Source organism: Nerophis ophidion, linkage group LG19 (assembly GCF_033978795.1).
Source record: "Nerophis ophidion isolate RoL-2023_Sa linkage group LG19, RoL_Noph_v1.0, whole genome shotgun sequence".
In the NCBI taxonomy this organism is placed as follows: Eukaryota; Metazoa; Chordata; class Actinopteri; order Syngnathiformes; family Syngnathidae; genus Nerophis; species Nerophis ophidion.
Window position 1 is genome coordinate 15,127,151 of NC_084629.1, and position 23,026 is coordinate 15,150,176.

General features: G+C 40.6%; 1 protein-coding gene across 2 annotated transcripts in view; it reads right to left on the minus strand.

Annotated features, from left to right (window-relative positions):
- Positions 1 to 800: 800 nt before the first annotated feature.
- The window catches only part of nck2a (NCK adaptor protein 2a), a 74,727-nt gene continuing 52,501 nt past the window's right edge, over positions 801 to 23,026 (minus strand). Inside the window, exons 3-5 of one of the 2 annotated variants that reach the window (XM_061879288.1) lie at positions 13,763 to 13,828; positions 7,802 to 8,559; positions 801 to 3,557 (exon numbers count right to left, since the gene is read on the minus strand). In XM_061879288.1, coding sequence (XP_061735272.1) covers positions 3,363 to 3,557; positions 7,802 to 8,559; positions 13,763 to 13,828 — 1,019 coding nt within the window. In that variant the 3' untranslated portion in view covers positions 801 to 3,362. The remainder of the gene's footprint in view (positions 3,558 to 7,801; positions 8,560 to 13,762; positions 13,829 to 23,026) is intronic. The other variant, XM_061879289.1, reaches the window with a different exon arrangement.

Below are 23,026 nucleotides of genomic sequence, written 5' to 3' on the forward strand. Positions count from 1 at the left end.
GGTTGAAAAATGTGGAAGTAAAGCGCCAAAATCTGGAGAAGAAGAAGTAGAGGAATAATACCAAATAGAGGAATTTTGGTGTAGAAAACTTTGGAGCATTCACACAACTAATTGTATTAAAAGTATTCTTATATTTTTTTAGGGTGGGGAGATGTTTAGACAGGACTAACACTTCTTAAAAAGTAATTATTATGAATATTTTACACCTTTTTTTCCCCTCCACACTTTCTTTAAAATTAGACCATTCCTACATATCTGCCCCTTCTAGTTTATAAAAAATAAAATAAAATATGGACACAAGCTAAATCCATTCATCCATTTTCTACCGCTTGTCCCTTTTGGGGTCACGGGAGGTGCTGGAGCCTATCTCAGCTTCATTCGGGCGGAAGGAGATGTACACCCTGGGCAAGTCGCCACCTCATCGCAGGGCCAACACAAATAGACGGACAATATTCACACTCACATTCACATGCTAGGGCCAATTTTAGTGTTGCCAAAAACAAGCAAGCAAAATCATTGTTTTATTATTTCTACCCCACAGATTTGTGTTTAAATTACAAAATGACTTTTTCTCTTTGTAGTTTATAAAACAAACATAGAAATAATGAGTTTTATATATTTTCCATTCAGGGCACCTTCTCAACTCTGATTATCTGCTATAGTTTGTTTGTTTGTTGAGTTAAATGGAAAGGAAAGCTAAATTTACTATTGACGACTTTTCAGCTCATTAAAATAGTCGAGTTTGTTCAAAGCTTAAATAACAAACATCTCCTCATAAACAGCAAACAAAAGTCACACCATCAAATCAAGGTTTTAATATTCTTCCAAAAAAAAGAATCTTTTATATTGAACAAAAGTAAATAGTCATCACGTTGTGGGTGATACAGTACCATACCTCATCTTATTTTGGAATATATACATACAGTGGAGACAGGAATTAAATAACATTCAGGTAGAATCCTACAAAAGCTCGCCCCTCAGCAAACGAACGCGCACGGACGAGAAAGTGTTGGGTAGGACTCGACCGGTTGTGGGACATCTGATTAGATGGTGCACCTGGAACACTGTGGAGACCACCGATTTGGCACAGTTGAAAGATATTTTTTGAAGCATGTATGAAAGTGGATTTTCACTGCGGCTGTTTGCAGAGGCGAATGGGGAAGCAAAGTTTGAGGTGTTGGCACCGCGTCACACTTTGTGACGAACCTGGAAGAAAATGGCACCTTTGGGTTCCACTCGTTAACATTCAAACGCCACCAGAAATCAGCTCTCTGCCCCCCACTGGTGCATCAAATTACTTGTTTTTTTTGCAGTGTATTCTTTCCAAGTGTTGTATTTTAGCTGGAAATGACACAACAAAGTGACAAAAGGCTCTTAGGAAGTTGCGATTGGCTATCACCTGACACATGAAACGTGACAGATTTCGGGCGTAAAGCAGTAAAGTGTTGAATATCGTAAAATGTGTAAAATGTCAGTCACTATGCAGAGGTGGCAATTTCCATCATTTTCAGCAGACTAACCCCTTCTCTTCCTCTCACGAGAGATCCGTCCGGGATTGGGGGCCGTACGAATCCCTTGTGTACAACTACAAATTAATTTGCATTCAGTTCAAATTGTTTTATTATACTCCGCTCACATGGGAGCATACGTCAAGAAAAGTCAAGAAAAACTTTCCAAGGGACAACGGTGGTATTTACAGAATCACAAAAAAAGACCAATTAAAAACAACCTTTTGTGGCAATACTCGGGGTAAGAAGTTTGAGAAGCGCCGATCTGAAGGAAGATTTTCAAAAGGGAAGGTGTAGCAGCTTGAGAAAAAGAAAGAAAAATTTAATTGGCGATGGCATGTTCTTTTCACAACGCAACATGTTTCAGGTGGTCAATAGGAAACATACCTCTCGCGCAGGTGTCCAAACCTTTTCCACCAAAGTACTGACGAGTCAAGCATGGAGCCCATCTTGATATTTTGTCGGAAAAATGCCAAAAACCGAGCAAAATTTTCATTACAGATGAGAAAATAGCACTAATATTTGTATCAACATTTCAGCTTCTTTGCTTAGATTTGTACAGTTTTGGGTTGGATTTTTACTTTGAAAATTATATTGCGGGCCAACAAAACTGGAGCAGTCGGGTCTCACTTTGGACACCCCTGTTCTCGCCTCAGTAAGAGCAGGTGCAGCAGCTTGAGAATAATAAAGAACAACTTTGATGGGAATGATATCAGGAACACTGATTCGACTCACTAGTGACGGTCAAGCATGGAGACGTGAGGTAACACAAAAAGTGATACCGTGGTCCTCAAAGGCTCGAGGTGGGTTTCACTTTAAGAAAAAAAAAACGTGACCGAGAAGCGACAAACTGCGTTCATTGGGAATCGTTCTGGAAAAAATTAGCATAACGTCGCTCTAAATTGAATGAGGAAGAAGGAAAAAAAATCCAACGTCTCCAATTATTTTCATTTTACAGGTTTTAAACAAGCTCAAAGTGATGTTCCTCTACTATTCATTTGAATCACGGGTCAAATGTAGTGACTTTTTTAATCCACTAGATGGCGGACGACCGTTGTGAAAGAACGACGCGGTATCAGTCAGTACAGTTAGTGAGTGTGCCACACACTCACCGGTACTTGCAAGGGCATAAATAGTTTTGGTGATAACCACTGTTCTAAAGTATCCTGGAATCTTCTAGCACTTTTTGTAGCAGATGTGAGGTGTGGTGGCTTGAAAAACATAACGAAAAGTTTGTTTTTGTGGTGTTCAAAGACAAAATGAATATATATTTACTTCCTGTGAATGACTAAAATGAGCAGGAAAAGGCCTAAAACCAGCACAATGTCACTTTTCTTACGTCACTTTCACCTAAAAGGACTTAAACTCAGAATGCATTAGTCTTAGTTTCGCCACTCAGGTGCGACACGTGGAACAAAACGAGGCAGAACATAAAAAAAAATGTGAATCTGACATTTTGGAGGGAAAACGGCTAGAGAGCGATTCTGGTCACTTGGTGAAGAGTGATGATGATTGAAATTAGATTTTTTTTTTTTTTTTTTTTTTACTGTTTTTCCTTTTTTCTTTGAGTTAAGAGCAACAGCGTTGGAGAACCTCGGGGCGGGAAAAAAGGCCTCCGGTGTGTTTAATGTCGGGGTGGAACTGCTCACCTGCTGGTTAAGAAACAGCTGCACCTGACGGCCACTGGGGGGCGACAGATGCTATTGCTGCAGTGCGTGGATGCCTCCAGAGAAGGCTTGGGTTAAGACAGCTTGCAAGTGGTGATGCGTGTGTGCGTGTGCGTGTGTGTGTGCATGTGCGTGCGTGCGTGTGTGTGTGTGTGTGTGTGGGAGGGGGATCCAGTGTTGAGGGGCGTCACAGCAGCGCTTTAACCAGGTACAGCTTCTCCCCACGCTCGCTGGTGAAGATGGGGGCTTTCTTGTAGTGCTCCACCAGCTCGTCCATGGAGTTGAACCTGCGCTGGCCGATGCAGTAAATGCCGTCGGCCTGCTGCACTTTAAAGTGCTTGTTCTTGCCCGCCGCCTTCAGAGACACGGAGAAGTCGCTGGGCTGCAACATGGAAATAATAGACATGTTTTGTGGAGGGTAAAGCAACTATCACAATAGTCATCTTTTTTTTCTTTACATGCAGTACAGGTCCCCTTTACAGTCCCTCATAACTTATTGTCAAGTAACAGAACCACCGAAACGACAACATTTGTGTTGTATTGTCCATTTGGCTGCTGCGTTTTAAAGCAGTGTTTTTCGACCTTTTTGGAGCCAAGGCACAAAAAAATCTGGAGGCACACCACCAGCAGAAATCATTAAACAACAAAACTCAGTTGACAGTAAAAAGTCTTTGGCGCAATTGTTGGATATGACTTTAAAGCATAACCAAGCATGCATCACTATAGCTCTTGTCTCAAAGTAGGTGTACTGTCACCACCTGTCACTTCACGCCGTGACTTATTTGGAGTTTTTTTGCGGTTTTCCGGTGTGCAGTGTTTTAGTTCTTGTCTTGCGCTCTTATTTTGGTGTCTTTTTCTCTTTTTTTGGTATTTTCCAGTAGCAGTTTCATGTCTTCTTTCGAGCAATAGTTCCCGCATCTACTTTGTTTTAGCAATCAAGAATATTTCAGTTGTTTTTATCCTTCTTTGCGGGGACATTGTTGATTGTAATGTCATGTTCGGATGTACATTGTCTTTGCTCCAAAGTAAGTCTTTGCTGTCGTCCAGCATTCTCTTTTGTGTTTACTTTGTAGCCAGTTCGGTTTTAGTATTGTTCTGCAAAGCCTTCCTTAAGCTTCAATGCCTTTTCTTAGGGGTACTCACCTTTTGTTTATTTTTGGTTTAAGCATTAGACACCTTTTTTACCTTCACGCTGCCTCGCGCTGTTTCCGACATCTACAAAGCAATTAGCTACCAGCTGACACCTGTGGGGCGGCATAGCTCGGTTGGTAGAGTGGCCGTGCCAGCAACTTGAGGGTCGCAGGTTCGATTCCCGCTTGTGCCATCCTAGTTACTGCCGTTGTGTCCTTGGGCAAGACACTTTACCCACCTGCTCCCGGTGCCACCCACACTGGTTTAAATGGAACTTAGATATTGGGTTTCACTACGTAAAGCCCTTTGAGTCACTTGAGAAAAAGCGCTATATAAATATAATTCACTTCATCTACTGATATGGAAGAGTAATACACAGTTACTCTGCCGAGCTCTAGACAGCACCGACACTCAACAACACATAATTTTCAGACTATAATTAGTGCTTTGCAAAAACTATTTTTAACGCAAATAGGGGATATTAGATAATCTCCCACAGCACAGTGGTTAAAATACACTGTTTTAAAGCATAATGTGCAGCAGCTTCAGGAAAACAAGGAAAACCACTGCCTAGCTGACTTCAATTAAAAGGTCCCCAGTATGCAAAAGTGGTTGATAAACTAAGCGTGAACATTTCAACAGCAGGTGTCTTATCAAACGTAAGACACTTCAATTAATTTCCTCCCTTGTCGCTCAGACAGCCGTTTTTGAAATCACACAAAAAAAAAACCTTATTCCTCGCGACCGTGATTGAGCCTCTTGCCCACCCCGTGTTTGACCTTTGCACCCCGCAATTCATAGAGGATGATGTTTACCACAAAAAAAACACATGTTCGCTACAGATTTTAAAATCAAGCCTGCCAACTATTAGGTTTACTTAAAATTGTTTTGAAAATAGTAAAATATGGACTTTTAATGGATCAACTATTGTTTTTTTGTTTTTTTTACAATAAAAGAGGATAATAAGAGAGGGAATAATGGGATTTATATAAACTGTTTGATTGAGATGCATCTCTATAAACTGTGATTTTTTTTTTTTGTGTAATATTAAAGGTGGCATATGTTATAACTTCATGTCAAGTCATCATTAAGTGGCCCTGATATGTCAAAAGGCATTAATAAATCATGTTGTTATCAAATACCTTTATAGCTGATAATGAACTGTAACTGAACTGAAGAGTAGTTCAGCCCGGATATGCTCATTTCAAAATTAGATTTACAGCCCCAAAATCTTATTATTGTTTTCAGTTCGATGCCGTCCCCTCCACCGTTTGACCAATTAGAAACGCAGTGAGTGTGTTACATGCAGGTTGGCAGTTACGCACCGCCAACTTCGTCTGGCTACTGCCACTGGTAAAGTTACTAAACATGTCAGACCTTAGTAAATCTAAAAGGCGTCATTACAATTCTCTTATTCATGACATACTACTGTGTGGAACAATTTTCCTTGTGGATCAAAAAAGTTTGTCTTTGTCATTTGTTTGTCTTTGTCTTTGACAAAACCAGGAACAAAAGGAGGATTTGTATCGGGGATGCCCTTGAAAGATGGAGATGATTGAAGGCGGAGAAGATTTGCTAATTCCCCCCTTGATAGGTAAGTAAGGCATTTACGTTTTCTTATTACTTGTAATAAATGGAAATGGACATTTTGTATGTAAACTATATTGTCCAATACGGTCTATGATCTTGTCTAACAAAGCTAGTATGTCCGTGCAACGAATACTTTGCATGCTAGCCCGGTCCATCACACATCGACATATATGCCTGTTAGCCTGTATGTCAATGTGTATTCGAACTGACAGGGCAAATTATATTTTCGACAAATAAAACCTATGTAGGTATGGGTAGTGTCAGTGAGTATTTCGTTCTCATAATGCTGATACCCTGAGGAAATGGGTTCCAACATTAGCACGGCTGTCGTCATAGCAATGTGAAACGTATGGAGACAGCCAAATCCATCCATCCATCCATTTACTACCGCTTATTCCCTTTCGGGGTCGCGGGGGGCGCTGGCGCCTATCTCAGCTACATCACATAACATAATTCCTCATTTGTGTTTGCATATCGTGGACTACACGTACCAAGTTATATGGCGATATGAAACGTTTGAAACAGTAGTCTATAGGCATACCTTTGGAAAAATGTTTCCTCTTCAGTTTTGGGCGTACATTAGGCTGCTAAGCATGCTGTACTTTTTTTCACCAGTATAACCATTGCTAGCGTTGGTTGTAGTTTGTTTGGGTCTTTGTTTTCTGATAGTATTAACAATAACCATATGATTGTCATCTGTTGTGATATTGTGCACAGGCATGACATACTTTTTCCTAATATTAGCTTATTTACTGTGTAAAATGTTTTGGTTAGAGATATGTTTCTGACGAAAGGCTTGTCTATTCAGCTATTATGGTCCTGGAGCTCAACCCCTAGTAAGAGGCAGTGGAAGTTTGAAGTTCCTTGGAGTAGCCCAGTCGATCGAGCTGTATTCGGCTGCTTATCTGGCAACCTCAGTCAGGGAGAGGAGACTACAGAATTTTGCAGTACCATTTCTGGCCAGAATTTTACATATGGCACCTTTAATAATACTTTCCAAAAAAAACGTATTATGGTTTTAAGTAAGGATGGGTATTAATTGGGAACATAAATGTATCATTTAATAAAGGCATAATTTTCTTGAAATTTGTTTTTTTTATTTAAATCATTATTATTTTTTAAGATTTTCTTTTTAATTGAATTAAAAGTAAATTTTTTTAATTTTAACGACGTATTGCTTTATAGATTTCAATAACTTAATGTTAATTATTTAATTGTGTTTTTTCAAAGGCTATAGTGCCAATAATAATTATGTTCAATGAGTTTAGCGTCCGTGGTCACTCATCACATGTGCACTGGGTCACGTGCCTTTACAGTATATTTCTATTCCCAATATAAGACAATATGTTTCCCTCTGAAAAATGTCATGTTAGAGATTTATACTTGCAAACCAACTACCGTATTTCCTTGAATTGCCGCCGGGGCACTAATTAATTTAAAAACCTCTTCTCACTCCTGCGCTTACCAAAGGCATGCAGTAAAAGTAAGCATGCGCTAATTATTTTAAAACCTCTTCTCACTCCGGCACTTACCAAAGGCATGCAGTACAAATTTGAGTGTGATGTAAGCTTGGACCTTAAATGCCACTGAATAGCTCTTAATCTTCTTCCCTTTATGCAATTTCAAATTACCGGTATTGAAATCAGCCTCTTTCATTTTGAAATTGATGACAGGGGAAGTGTCACTCATAACGTCACGAGTTTGACCAGGTGGTAATACTAAGCATGCGCTAATTATTTTGCGAAGCGAGTTTGACCTGGCAGTAATTCAAGGCAGGTGCATACTATATGCCCTGTGGCAATTCAAGTAAATTCCCCAAAAAATGTCACAGATGGGTTGTCTAATATTCGGGGTCGTCTTATATTTGGTAACTGTGACGGCTTCGATTTATTGACTGGAACTCACCGATGACTCGCTGTCCCGTACGAGGAAGTCGCCCTCGTCCGCTCTCTCGTTGAGTATACATTCGGCCTGGTGCCGGGTGATGTTTCCATAGTACCAGTCCCTCCCGGCAAACCTTCCTGAGCGCGCCGGCGCCATGTGGCGGTTCCGCGGGGACCCTTTCATAGAAGGTGACGGGTGGCCCGGTCGCTCGTCCAGAACCGTGACATAGTTTTTAGGCACCAGGCCCACCATGCCGCGCGAGTTCTTACATCTCCACCACTCAGGGTCATTCTCTGGCTTCTCCACCAACTCCATGATCTCGCCCTTCTCAAAGTTAAGCTCCTCCTCCGTGACGGAGCTAAAGGGGTAAAGCGTCTGAACCAGGACGGCGCGGCGGTGGTGGCCCCCGACGCTCCCGTTTGCCATCGAGGTCCCATGAGTGTAGGAATCACCCTTGCCAACTCGGTCAGGACTCTCGCTCAGCTCCTCCTGGACGTAGTTGGAGGGGAACCACCCCACGCGGCCCCCCTGGCTGCCTCGCCACCAGCCGTCGCTGCACTTCTCCATCACCACCACCCTGGAGCCCTTCGTCAGGGTCAGTTCGTCGTCCCGCTCCGCTGCGTATGCGAACTTGACCACGGCGGGCATGTTGAGGTCGTAGATTCTCTCCGCCGCCCCTCCTACCGGGCCCCCGCTGCCGTTGGTGGGGTATTCCGTGTCCGAGCTCGGCGTCGGGGAAGCATCGCGGGCGCTGGTCTTCCTCTTTGTTTTGCCCAAACCTGCAGGACAGAACCACGGACACAAAAGGAACGTTAGTACTAAAGTGCTTTTACGGCTGAAGAATGATCCTTTTAATCCTGGCCGTCACTTCCAAAGTGGCAGCGAAGGACCCGCAGACTCAAGCAGGTTAACACCCTTCCCCTCATCATGGGCTACCATAACAAGTAAAAACTACCAGGGGCCTCATTGGTAAAGTAGTTCTAATGATTATTGATTAATAACACATTTATAAATATGTCGGCGCTTAGACTTTGTGTGTGGTCACACTGTGAAAAGTATTTCTTAAGGCTTATTAACAAAAAATATTAGTTGCAGCACAATATTTCATTAAATAAAATCACGTTATGAATTTAGGTAATAGTCAGTATCTTGTTTCAATACATTTAGATTTTGGGAGTTCATAACATGCATTATGAATTTTTGTATTTCACGCTGCATATACAATTTATATTATTATTATTACACATTTCTTATGTCTATTAAATTGTGAAATTATCTTGATGGCATGCCAGGTGGTAGTGCTTAAAACATCGATTCACATCCAAATTGCGATTTGGGTTTATTCAGATTCTAAATAGTCATAATGTTTGAGAATACATTTTTTTCCAAGAATCAATGTTTGAATCAAAACATTAAACTACTATTATCAATAATACTATCATTGATACTTCATTTTTTGGTTTCGCTTTTTTTTAGTATTGTACTTAATGAATATTGTAGCATGCATACAACAGGATACATCACAATATTTGTATGTGTTGCTTAGTAAATTTCTTTACTAAGCTGGTTTTAGGTTTACTTCATTAGATTGATTAACATTCTGTGATTTTTGTCAACATTTTTAAAATACATGTTTTAAAAGGCGTTTTTTAAGGCAAACACAACACGCATACAACTCGTAATGTCAACAGCCAGGAGGAACTTTTGTAACCTCTTTGTATGGCTTTTATTATAATTTATACATCAAATAATATATCACAAGGAATGTGTTCAATCGAGAACCGATTGTGAATCGAATCGTCACCCCAAGAATCGGAATCAAACTGTGAGGTGTCCAAAGATTCCGATTAATAGTGTGTCAAGAGCTTTAAATATTGTTCATGATGATGACTTGTGGTTTGAAAACAAATGTCTGCTTTGATTACTTGAAAGAATAAGGACATATAAATAATAAATACATTATTTGAACAAAGACTTCACAGAAGGTTAAACCTGTGAATATGTTCTCTTCAGTTCTCGGATAGAATGGCGCTGACACTACGGCTGCATGATTAATCGACCTCAAATCGACATTGAGGTCTTAATTAGTGCGATTACATAATCAGGCAGAGGTTTTTATATCAAACAGGGGGAATATTGACTCACTCTGTGCATCACTTTTACCACCTTAGCACGTTTATTCACAAGTAGAATTAACTGAACACAGTGAGCCCTCTTTTTAGTCATTCACAATCATTGTCTCGGTGTGAGGAGCCTAGAGCGAGGCACCAGCTAAAGAAGCACAGATAGACAGCCTCCCCACTCGTCGCAAAGTCACAAAAAGTAAGACGAAACAATAAAATGTCCAAATGTGGGAATATTTTAACTTCAAATGGGATGGGCAAAATGAGCACATCAGCACGGACGAACGAGCGAGAATACCTTGATGGAAATAGACAAAAAGACAACGTCCGATCTCGTTGTGCAAACTTGGAAAAAAAATGCACTTTTAAATGTTCAATATCTATTTTTTACAGAAATTAGTCCATTTTATTTTTTTTGTTAGTTTATTTAGAATAAAGTTATTTACCTTCCAATGACAGTACAATGGTAAACAATTCTACAGTAATGAGAAATAAAATCACTTTAATGCTTACTTGCATTATTATTAATATTACGTTCAGTTAAAGAGCATGATGTAGACAAAAGGTCTGCGTCTGTCTGTATGAATAAAACATTTTGAAATTAAATGATTGCATATTTTTCTAATGTGTGGCACCTTCAGACAATAATATGTTGATTGACAGTCTAAAAATAACATGTCTTCCTTCTCTTGTGGATGTCAGTTTTATGTATTTTTATGTATAAAAGATTAAAATCTCAATTCAAATTGCAATCGCAATTATGGAGAGAAAAATCGCCATTAAGTTTTTCTCAAATCCATGCAGCCTTACTGACACTATGATTGGTCAAATACTGCCATTCTAATTGTTCTTTGATAAATAAGACGTTATTTAGCCCTCCAAAAATATCATTGTGATGGCGCTCAACATATCAAGCCCTAAACTGAAAATATGGCCAAATTCTTTGGAGCCGCTGTCTTTCTTCATTGACATTCCAACCAGTGATCCTTTAGACCAGGGGTGTCAAACGTACGGCCTGATGGCCGGATCAGGCCTGCGAACAAGTTTTATCCGGACCGTGGGATGAGTTTGCTAAGTATAAAAATGAGCCTGAAAATTTTAAATGAAAGAAACATCTAAATGTGTCCACTGCATGTCACAATAGCAATTTTCGCATCCTTGTAGATGATGCTACACATGTACAAAATAAACCACGTTAGTACATCAGTCGAGGAAAATTATCAAACTACATAAATAACATACAGTAACTTGATTTTGATATAATTTTTTAAATCTTGATAGATTAAAAATTAACACCAATGAGTTGACTGATGAACAGTATCACATAACGTATTCAAAAAATATAAATAACGACAGTTCGGGGGGTGGGGTTTGGTGGTAGCGGGGGTGTATATTGTAGCGTCCCGGAAGAGTTAGTGCTGCACGGGGTAATGGGTATTTGTTCTGTTGTGTCACGGTGCAGATGTTCTCCCGAAATGTGTTTGTCTTTCTTGTTTGGTGTGGGTTCACAGTGTGGCGCATATTTGTAACAGTGTAAAAGTTGTTTATACGACCACCCTCAGTATGACCTGTATGGCTGTTGATCAAGTACGTATTGCATTCACTAATGTGTGTCTGTAAAAGCCGCATATAATATATGACTGGGCCGGCACGCTGTTTGTATGTAGGAAAAGCGGACGTGACGACAGGTTGTAGAGGAAGCTAAGGGCAGTGCCTTTAAGGAACGCCCCCAATATTGTTGTCTGGGTGGAAATCGGGAGAAATTTGGGAAAATGGTTGCCCCAGGAGTTTTTCGGGAGGAGCACTGAAATTCAGGAGTCTCCCGGAAAAATCGGGAGGGTTGGCAAGTATGTTCTAAAAGCCTGTCTACATTACGCCGGATAACCCCTCATGCAATTAATTATTTAGCTTAAGCTCTGTGTCAGCCACACTAAACCATCGTTTAAGGTTTCCCTCCTTGGATAATTTTTTACAAGGGTAAGTGCGCCAGGTATTTCTTGAATCTCCGGCTCTTAGCTTTGTATGGACTCATCGATCGTTTACAAACTGAGTTCAGAGAGGAAGTGACGACAGAAAGAGCGCGCTCCAGAGCAAGCTTCATAACAAGCGGTTTCGTAACCTGGAGGAAACGCCCGATTGCAGCTATTTCGAATACAACACGTCTCATACTGCAACATAGCAATGTTGAGCGACGGTTTTGTATAAGGCCTGGAAGAACGACAGCCTGGTGAAATATGTTTGTCACCGAGTGTATTGTGTCATAGGAACGGCAAGAGAACTTTCAAATGTTCACGTCAGCTTTGATTCTACTTAGCGATAAACTTTGTCCATTTATTAAAGGGGAGACAACGAAAATGCGGGCTGCCGTGGACGAGGGAAAAACAGCGAATGCATTTGGATTTGCAAAGCAGACTATCACTTATTGTCTGCAATTTACAGTACGTGGAGCGATTACTCAATGTTTAGTTTTCTACTCCGTAACTATTGTGAAGCCATGAAGTGGTTGTGGCCGTCAATTTCAGCCTGCAAGCACTGTGTCCTGACCAGATATCTAGATCCCTAGATTAATTGTTGTAAAATGTTCTTTATCCCATTGTTTACTTTCACGCGTCCATTAAAGATATGATTCATATATGATGGTTCAGGTGTGATTCACTACAATAGTCTAATAGCCTTTGATGGTGAGGCAAGCAAGGTTTACTGTTAAAAGAAATGTGGCAATAGGCTACATTGAAAAACAGGGTAAGGACACACTTCCCGGTCAGAGGTGATTAAGAGGCGCAAACATTTTTTTTTGCGCATGCGTACTAGGTCGCGGTGCGCAGGGGGTGGAGGTTTTAAACGGTGGCATTGTGTATGTGTGGACATGAATAAGGTTAGGTGGCATGTACCCTGAATAACCTTGGTGTAGAAAAGGGCCTAAGAAAACTGACAGGAGGACAGATGATCGAATCTCTAGAAGTCCTGCTGGGGTTTTACGTCCTCCACGCTCACAAACAGCATCACATTTCTCCCGGCTGTTTTAAGAGTCGTGGCACGAGTAGAGCACCAGCATCCATACTAATCAAAAGGATAGAAATAGACAGCATAGTCAAGAGGGAGGTAAAGTAGAGCAGGCATCGTGGGCCCAGTACCATCCATAGCTATCCTCTGTTACCTGCCCAGGACTTCCTGACTTGTGTACTTCCAAAGTAAGGTGATTAAGAATGTTTCTTTAGGGACCACAACTTCATTAGTATTAACCGACGACAATATAGCCAGAAAATACCTGTTCATCTACAAAAAAATGAAAACTGAAAATGTTTGAATAAGAAGCTGGTGATGGACTTATATAGTATATTTGAATAAGAACCAGCGCCCACTGCTGTGGACATTTGTGATTTGCTTAAAGGCCTACTGAAATGAGATTTTTTTATTTAAACGGGGATAGCAGGTCCATTCTATGTGTCATACTTGATCATTTCGCGATATTGCCATATTTTTGCTGAAAGGATTTAGTAGAGAACATCCACGATAAAGTTCGCAACTTTCGGTGCTAAGAGAAAAGCCCTGCCTCTACCGGAAGTCGCAGACGATGATGTCACATGTTGATGGCTCATCACATATTCACATTGATTTTAATGGGAGCCTCTAACAAAAAGTGCTATTCGGACCGAGAAAACGACAATTTCCCCTCTAATTTGAGCGACAATGAAAGATTCGTGTTTGAAAATATTGATAGCGACAGACTAGGAAAAAAAAAAAAAGTAAAAAAAAAAACGCATTTGCATTGTGTTTTTAGACATATTTACTGGGATAATTCTGGGAAATCCCTTATCTTTCTATTGTGTTGCTAGTGTTTTAGTGAGTTTAATAGTACCTGATAGTCGGAAGGGTGTCTCCACTGGTGTGTTGACGCGCAGTGTCTCAGGGGAGTCGATGGCAGCTATGGACAGCACAAGCTCAGCTGATTTCCGGTAAGAAGCGACTTTTTACCACAATTTTCTCACCGAAACCTGCTGGTTGACATTCCGTCGTGATTCATGTTCGCTTGACCGTGCTGTGATCCATAATGTAGTTTCACCTCCAGTAATTTTAAACAAGGAATCACCATGTGTTTTTGTGGCTAAAGGCTAAAGTTTTCCACCTCCATCTTTCTACTTTGACTTCTCCAATATTAATTGAACAAATTGCAAAAGATTCAGCAACACAGATGTCCAAAATACTGTGTAATTATGCCGTTAAAGCAGACGACTTTTAGCTGTGTGTGTGCGCAGCGCTCATACTTCATAAAAACCTGTGACGTCTTGCGTACACGTCATCATTACACGACGTTTTCAAGACGAAACTCACGGGAAATTTAAAATTGCAGTTTAGTAAACGAAAAAGGCCGTATTGGCATGTCTTGCAATGTTAATATTTCATCACTGATATATAAACTATCAGACTGCGTGGTCGGTAGTAGTGGGTTTCAGTAGGCCTTTAACAGACTTGTTCTTCTGGAAATGTGTAACTCACACAAAAGAAAACAAATGCTGATTGCAGAAGACGCTGATTCTCAGAAGGATGTAGACCCGTGGTTCGCAATTAATTTCTGTCATGACCCCACCCTGAAGATAATGTTTAGTTTTGTTATTGGTGTGTGTCAAGATAGTACTTAACTAACAGTAAAGAGGCTATTACACTATTGCTTCTCAATCCCACCTTACGGTGAGCCCCCATGTGGGCCTGCCCCACTATTTAAGAATCACTGTATTAAAGGGTCCGTTTGGAACTTCCAGCCATCCATCCATTTCCCACCGCTTGTCTCTTTTGGGGCTGCGGGGGGTTGCTGGAGCTTATCTCAGCTGCATTCGGGCGGAAGGCGGAGTACACCCTGTACAAGTCGCCACCTCATCGCAGGGCCAACACATACAAACAGACAGCATTTACACTCACATTCACACACTAGGCCCAATTGAGTGTTGCCAATCAACCTATCCCCAGTTGCATGTCTTTGGAGGTGGGAGGAAGCCGGAGTACCCGGAGGGAACCTACACAGTCACGGGGAGAACATGCAAACTCCACAAAGAAAGATCCCGAGCCCGGGATTGAACCCAGGATTGCTCAGGACCTTCGTATTGTGAGGCAGATGCACTAACCCCTGTTACACTGTGCTGCTTAAGTAAAAAAATGTTATGAAACCAGGGTTTTTCATGTGAATCTTTAATATCTGTATGTGTTAACATTACACCGTCGCCTCCCCCCACCACACATTCATATCGTAAACTTAGTACTGGGCGATATAGCTAAAAACTGTGTCATGATATAAGTTTTTGATATCCGTAATAAATAGTGACATTTTTCATGACTTTTTAAAAATTTTGAACGGGGAGAAAAATAGATTAAATGTAAAGACTTTTATTTAAAATGTAACCTTCCTCTGATTAAAACACCTATCAAGGCAGAAAAGAAAGGAAATGTCAACAACCATGGAAAACAATCAACGTAAACAACATTCTAAAATCACAATATCTAACATATCTAAATATTTTAAACCACAAATGTTCCTACACTTAACATTAACCTCTTTAAATGAAGGTGCAAAAAAAAGGAATATGTAAGAAATGCTTAATAAAGTGTAACAAAATAGTGCAAAGTATGAAAATGTATACATAGAAAAACTTGACAAGAACAATTTTTTCCAAGTTTACTGCCAGGAAGTTACGTGATCTGTGTAACATTTTATTTGGTCTTTTTATTCTTATTTAAGTATGGACATTTATTCATGCTATGTAGCAATTTATTTTTGGACCAAATTATTATTTTAAAGGGGAACATTAGCACAATTTCAGATGGTTTAAAACCAATAAAAATCAGTTCCCAGTGGCTTATTTTATTTTTCGAAGTTTTTTTCAAAATTTTACCCATCATAGAATATCCCGAAAAAAGGCTTTAAAGTGCCCGATTTTCGCTATCTGTGAAGCCACCGTCCATTTTCCTGTGACGTCATCCAGTGATATACATGCTATCCATGCGGTTAACACAGCAAGATATAGCGACATTAGCTCGGATTCAGACTCAGATTTCAGCGGCTTAAGCGATTCAACAGATTACGCATGTATTGAAACGGATGGTTTGAGTATGGAGGCAGATAGCGAAAACTAAATTGAAGAAGAAACTGAAGCTATTGAGCGAATAGCTATTGACGCTATTCGGCCATGTCTGCTTTAGCATCGCCAGTAAAATGTGCAGACCAAACGATCGATTAGCTGGCAGTCATGCCGCGACCAAATATGTCTGATTAGCACAAAAGTCAATAACATCAACAAAACTCACCTTTGTGATTCCGTTGACTTTATCGTTGGAAATGCATCTGCTTTGAGTGTCGCAGGGTATCCATTCATCTCTGTGCCATGTCTGTCGTAGCATTGCCGGTAAAATGTGCGGACCAAACGAGGGACTTTCGCATCTCTTGACACTGGAGCAACTTAAATCCGTCGATTGGTAAGTGTTTGTTTGGCATTAAATGTGGGTGGAGGGAAAGGCTGGATGCAAATATAGCTACAAATGAGGCATACCGATGCAAAATGTACATACAGGTAGCCTAAATAGCATGTTAGCATCGATTAGCATGCCGTGCTAATCGATGCACATTCTATGTAAATCAACTTGAATCCGTCCCTGATCGTGTTGTTACACCCTCCGACAACACACCCACGAGGCATGATGTCGCCAAGGTACCGGAAAACAGTCGAAAAAACAGAAAATAACAGAGCTGATTTGACTTGCTGTGTGTAATGTGTTTGAGAAAATGGCGGTTGACTACCTAGGGTGACGTCACATTTTGACGTCATCGTTCCGAGAGCAAATAATAGAAAGGCGTTTAATTCGCCTAAATTCACCCATTTTGGAGTTCGGAAATCGGTTAAAAAATTATATGGTCTTTTTTCTGCAACATCAAGGTATATATTGATGCTTACATAGGTCTGGTGATAATGTTCGCCTTTAATGTAGCACATGTGTTATATTTTGTTATTTATTTTATCCTTACAGTCCTGCACAAAAGTTCCTATCCGTTGTTTCCGTACATCCGATTAGGGAATGGACGAGTGTTATAAAGAAAAGATGAGCACGGGGAAGGACTAGGGTCCATTTGAAAAAAATCCCAAAAACGTCCATATTGTCGAGGTGCTTTTTCTGTTTTATTGACTATTCCTTCGCTATCTACAACACTAATTTTTAGTTTTTCTTCTCATTCCAGGCAGAGCATCAACAAAGAGACAACAAGATGGCGCAACCAGGCTTGATAAGTAATACTGTTACGCGATTTGCTGTTTAGCATGTCCCTCCCATTGCTCACTCATCACTTCCTGTTTTACTAGGTTAACAGACAGCAAGTGCCTTTGTTAATGCAACCATCCTCGCTTCATTCATTCCGGTTTCTTACAACCCAGGAATAGAGACTTATCGAACGTTTTATCAAACATTTTTGATGATATTATTTACGTGTCTATCATGATATATATGTTGATATTGTTTTATCGGCCCATCCCTATGTAGACTGTTTCGACATTTCACCGGAAATACCTGTACGTGCAGAGATATTAATCGAGCAATTATCTGCCATCAGAAGTATTATCAGAGCAGCCCTTGTCAGTAAGGAAATGACTCAAAGGGGAACATTATCACCAGACCTATGTAAGTGTTAATATATACCTTGATGGTGCAGAAAAAAGACCATATATTTTTTCAACCGATTTCCGAACTCTAAATGGGTGAATTTTGTCGAATTAAACGCCTTTTCTGTTTATCGCGCTGGAGGCGATGACGTCAGAATGTGACGTCGCCGAGGTAATACAGCCGCCATTTTCATTTTCAACACATTACAAACACCGGGTCTCAGCTCTGTTATTTTCAGTTTTTTTGACTATTTTTTGGAACCTTGGAGACATCATGCCTCGACGGTGAGTTGTCGGAGGGTGTAACAACAGTAACAGGGAGGGATTCAAGTTGCACCACTGGCCCGAAGATGCGAAAGTGTCTGCCGCCAGACCCCCATTGAATGTGCTGATGTGTCTGCACATTTTACCGGCGATGCTAAGGCAGACATGGCACAGAGATGTATGGATAACCTGTAGATGCATTTGCAACTATATTAGGTTTCCTTCTACCCACATTTAATGCGTAAAAAACACTTACCAATCGACGGATTTAAGTTGCTCCAGTGTCACAAGATGCGAAAGTCCTGATCGTTTGGTTCGCACATTTTACCGGCGATGCTAACGCAGCTATTCGGCCATGCTATGGCTATGAATAGCGTCAATAGCTATTCGCTCAATAGCTTCAGTTTCTTCTTCAATACTTTCATACTCCAACCATCTGTTTCAATACATGCGTAATCTGTTGAATCGCTTAAGTCGCTGAAATCCGAGTTTGAATCACCACACCACTTGCGGCTAAAAGTCGTCTCTTTTCATCGCGCAGTTACACAATATTTTGGACATCTGTGTTGCTGAATCTTTTGTAATTTGTTCAATTAATAATGGAGAAGTCAAAGTAGAAAGATAGAGGTGGGAAGCTTTAGCCTTTAGCCACACAAACACACAGTGTTTCCTTGTTTAAAATTCCCGGAGGTGAAGCTTTACTATGGATCAGAGCGGTCAAGCGAACATGGTTCCCGGCAACTTGTCAACCGGCAGGTTTCGGTGAGAAAATTGTGGTAAAAAGTCGCCTCTTGCAGGAGATCAACGGAGCTTCTGTCCTGCTGCAGCTTCGTGACTTCTCACAGAGACTGGCGTCAACACACCCGTGGACACACCCCTCCGACTATCAGGTACTATTTAACTCACTAAAACACTAGCAACACAATAGAAAGATAAGGGATTTCCCAGAATTATCCTAGTAAATGTGTCTAAAAACATCTGAAACGCTCCCAATGCAATCGGCTTTTTTTTTTTTTTTTACTTTTTTTTTTTTTCTAGTCCTTCACTCTAAATTTCTTCATCCACAAATCTTTTATCCTCGCTCAAATTAATGGGGAAATTGTCGCTTTCTCGGTCCGAATAGCTCTTGCTGCTGGAGGCTCACATTATAAACAATGTGAGGATGTGAGGAGCCCTCACACCGGTGACGTCATCGTCTGCTACTTCCGGTAAAGGCAAGGCTTTTTTATTAGCGACCAAAAGTTGCAAACTTTATCGTCAATGTTCTCTACTAAATCCTTTCAGCAAAAATATGGCAATATCACGAAATAATCAAGTATGACACATAGAATGGACCTGCTATCCCCGTTTAAATAAGAAAATCTCATTTCAGTAGGCCTTTAATAGACTGACTTCTCCAGTTCTGCACAAATGATCATTTCAATTGCACCAGGAAGAGCAAGCCATTTATGAACCCCTCATTTGACAAACTTTTCAATTTATTAACCACAGACTAAAAATAGGCCTTGTAATACAAACGTTTCATCCAACCAATGTGTTTTTTGAGCCATTTCAAAGCATTTTTATGATTTTGTTAGCTTAACGAGTACAAAAAAGCGATTGACAAGCGATGAGTGGTATAAAACATTCAGGAAGTATCCACAGCGTTGTTGACACTGCCTAATCCCAATCCTCCTTTTTTTCTGCTGCACACCAAGAAGATTAACCAACAAGGTAAAGTGGATTTTATTTTTATTCCTAATCATGGCTGACTGTTAAAGTTAAGGAGCTTTCTGATTTCAAACTTTGAGCGCACCACAGCAGTCGCGCTGTGTGTGTGTCAGCAGGGCAGCTGAAAATGAGGTTCAGCGAGTTGTTGTTGTTTTGGCTTTGTTATTAAATAGAAAGTTGAGCCATCACCCCCTTGTTATGTTTGCTGGATATACAGTACTGGATAGCACTACATATTGTGTTCAAAGTGTACAAATATGGATTTTGTCAAGGCTGCAACCCTTTATTTATGTTTACATTGTTTTTTAAGGATATATTTGCTTCAACGAACACAGAAACGGGTTTAAAACAATGGTTTCAAGAGTGACTATGTCTACAAACAAACACGCACACTCGCTGTCATGCACATTTTGTCCAATTACAAGCCTGGAAAAGCAACCACAGCTGACTTAGAGGCAATAGACATCTGTTATTATAATGTTTATTTTGATATAACAGACATAAAATGACATGTACGCTGTCTTTAAAAACCAGCCTGCACTTCAGAGCTCTGGGAACATTCACGGACTTATAACATGTTTAATCAACAACATGGTATTACATTACATGTGCAGTGAAATGTACATTACCTCTAAAATAAACGCACAGTAACAAGGAGCCAAGGAAACGTCTTGAATAGTTGAGTGCCGAAAACGCAGACGTGGGTGTGCCGCTGCAAAAGTAGTGCGTTTTGTAGCAACGCTTTTGCCGCACACTTGACATATTACATGCGTCTGTTCGACATCTTCCCGCTTGAAGTCAAACGATGGACCCCGTGCTGTTTTTTATGGGAATTAATTTTTCTTCCTTCATCTTTTACCATATTGGCACCTTCTCTTTTTCGTATTACCACTCGCACCTCTCCACTAGCGCCACAGCTAATGTTACCCATTCCGCTACCTCTCTGCTCTGCGAGGGCGTATGACGTTACACGTGCGACAGTATGTGACGTATGTAAGAAGGTGCGCTTGTTTGATGTCTCTGTGAGAAGGAGAGACAGAAAGAGTGAGAAACGCCTGAAGTGTAATGCCCCCAGCTAAAAGCAACTGTGTGAGAACGTATTCTCACGCTAGTCATTTTCTATATCGCACAGAGTCAAACCCGCGATATTTTGACTATATTTAATATATCGAGTATATTTGATATATTGCCCAGCCCTAGTTTAAAAGGACAAAAATGATCTTCTTAAGGACTAAAGTATGCGTTTTTAAGGACAAAAGTATGCGTTTTTAAGGACAAAAGTATGCGTTTTTAAGGACAAAAGTATGTGTTTTTAAAGACAAGAGAAATCAAATCAAATCAAATCAAAATCAATCAAATCAACTTTATTTATAAAGCACATTTAAAATTTACCAGAGGGGTAGCCAAAGTGCTGTAAAATGGGCAGGTTAAAAGATAATACGAGAACCGAGCAAACAACACACAAACAGAACATGATAATAAATAAATAAATAAAACATAAAAACAGGTTCACAGCAGGTGTATAATGGGGCGCCATTGAAGGATGGATATCACTCAGTGATATAAGCCAAGGAATAAAAGTATGTTTTTAAGAGAGATTTAAAAACAGGAAGAGATGAGGCTTGTCTAACACTCAGAGGTAGGTCGTTCTAGACCTTGGGAGCAGCAGCGGGGAAAGCTCTGTCACCTCTAAGCTTCAGCCTCGTGTCAGGGACCGTCAGTAGCAGCTCATCGGCTGATCTTAGGGATCGGGTGGGGCAGTAAGGCTGAAGGATGTCGGAGACGTATGTTGGCGCGAGGTTGTTTAGACATTTAAAAACAAATAGGAGTTTAAAATTGATTCGATAACGCACAGGGATCCAGTGAAGGGACGCTAATATAGGGGTGATGTGCTCACGTCTGCGGGTCTGTGTTAGCAGACGAGCAGCAGAGTTCTGCACGAGCTGCAGGCGGGCAAGGTAGGCCTGGCTAATGCCTACATACAGGGCATTGCACTAGTCTAAACAATACGAGATAAAGAGTATGCAATTTAATGACCAAAGTATGTGTTGTTAAGGACCAAAGTATGTGTTGTTGAGGACAAAAGTATGTCTTTTTAAGGACAAAAGTATGTGTTTTTAAGGACAAATGTAAGTGTTTGCATGTGGACAAGAGACCAAACCGCAGAGATAAGTATGTTTATTAAGCATTTGTGTGCTTTGGCCTGCCGTTTTTTAGTTTGAAAAAAAAGAAGAAAGAAATGGTCTATGTTAAGCCGCGTAGATGTGCAGTGTTCCGGGGGAAAACAAGGACTTGTCACGTTCGAACCGTTGAAGCAGAATCAGACGAGGCTTCACACTGAATGTGCTCGTGCAAAACGGGCAAACATTTGACTAAAATACTGAAACACATTGCTGTAAACCATGTTATTACCATTCGCGTTCCAACAAGTGTCTTGTTCTTCTTCATTTGTTTGGACGTTTTGTCAAAAAGAACTCTTCTTAAAATCGCACGCCTGCATTATTTAGTATACAGTTAATTTGACAGTTGGGGCTTTTGTCATCCAAATCCTTTTGTTTGTGTGTGTCTGTGTGCGTCTGGACGGCTAATCTCCCAGTTTGTCCACAGAGCAGGCTGAAAATGCCACAAAAATGTCACTGCTGATTGCCGAACAGGCCCGTATTTGCATTGTGTTGGAGCGTGGCGGGGTTCACGCTGAGTAGCATGAAACTTGCTAGCAGAGGGATATGACGGGGAAAAAAGAAGGGGCGAGGGTGATGGGGGGGGGATCCATTGGCAGCTGTTCCTTGCTCACAGCTGACAATGAGGAGGGATGAGATGGGAATGGCCAAGCAGATCATGTTTATGGATAATGTGGTGCATCCTACATGTTTCATATCCGTGTGTGTGTGTGTGTGTGTGTGTGTGTGTGTGTGTGTGTGTGTGTGAGAGAGAGAGAGAGAGAGAGAGGTGTTCTACATCTGTGCCTGTGCGTGATAAACAAAGGTTACTTACAACCAAGTGGTCCCTGAAGGTGTGTAGTGTCATTTAAATGCACGTACACACACTGTCACTCACTTCCACGACAAGGAAAAAGTGCTACAGGGGCACACTAAAGGCGAGCGCATTCACTCTTCATCCTGTGGATGACTTCAATTTAGCAGGAAGCGAGTCACTACAAAATCCCACTGGGTTTTTTTGTGCCGTAAAAGCCAAAGGATTGGCAGAATATATACTGTCGTAGGGGTGTAACGGTACACAAAAATTTCGGTTCGGTACGTACCTCGGTTCAGAGGTCACGGTTCGGTTAATTTTCGGTACAGTAAGAAAAAAACTAAATATAAATTTTTTTGATTACTTATTTAACAAATTTGCTAAATCTTCCACCAAAAATAATTTTCGTAGGGGAATATTTGATGTGAAGTAATCAGAAACTTGGATAGGTCAATAATTCATAATACCATTGATTTTAATTCAAAATTATGTTTTAAACAATGACAGTTTGAAAGAAAAAAAAACAGCTTTGTTTT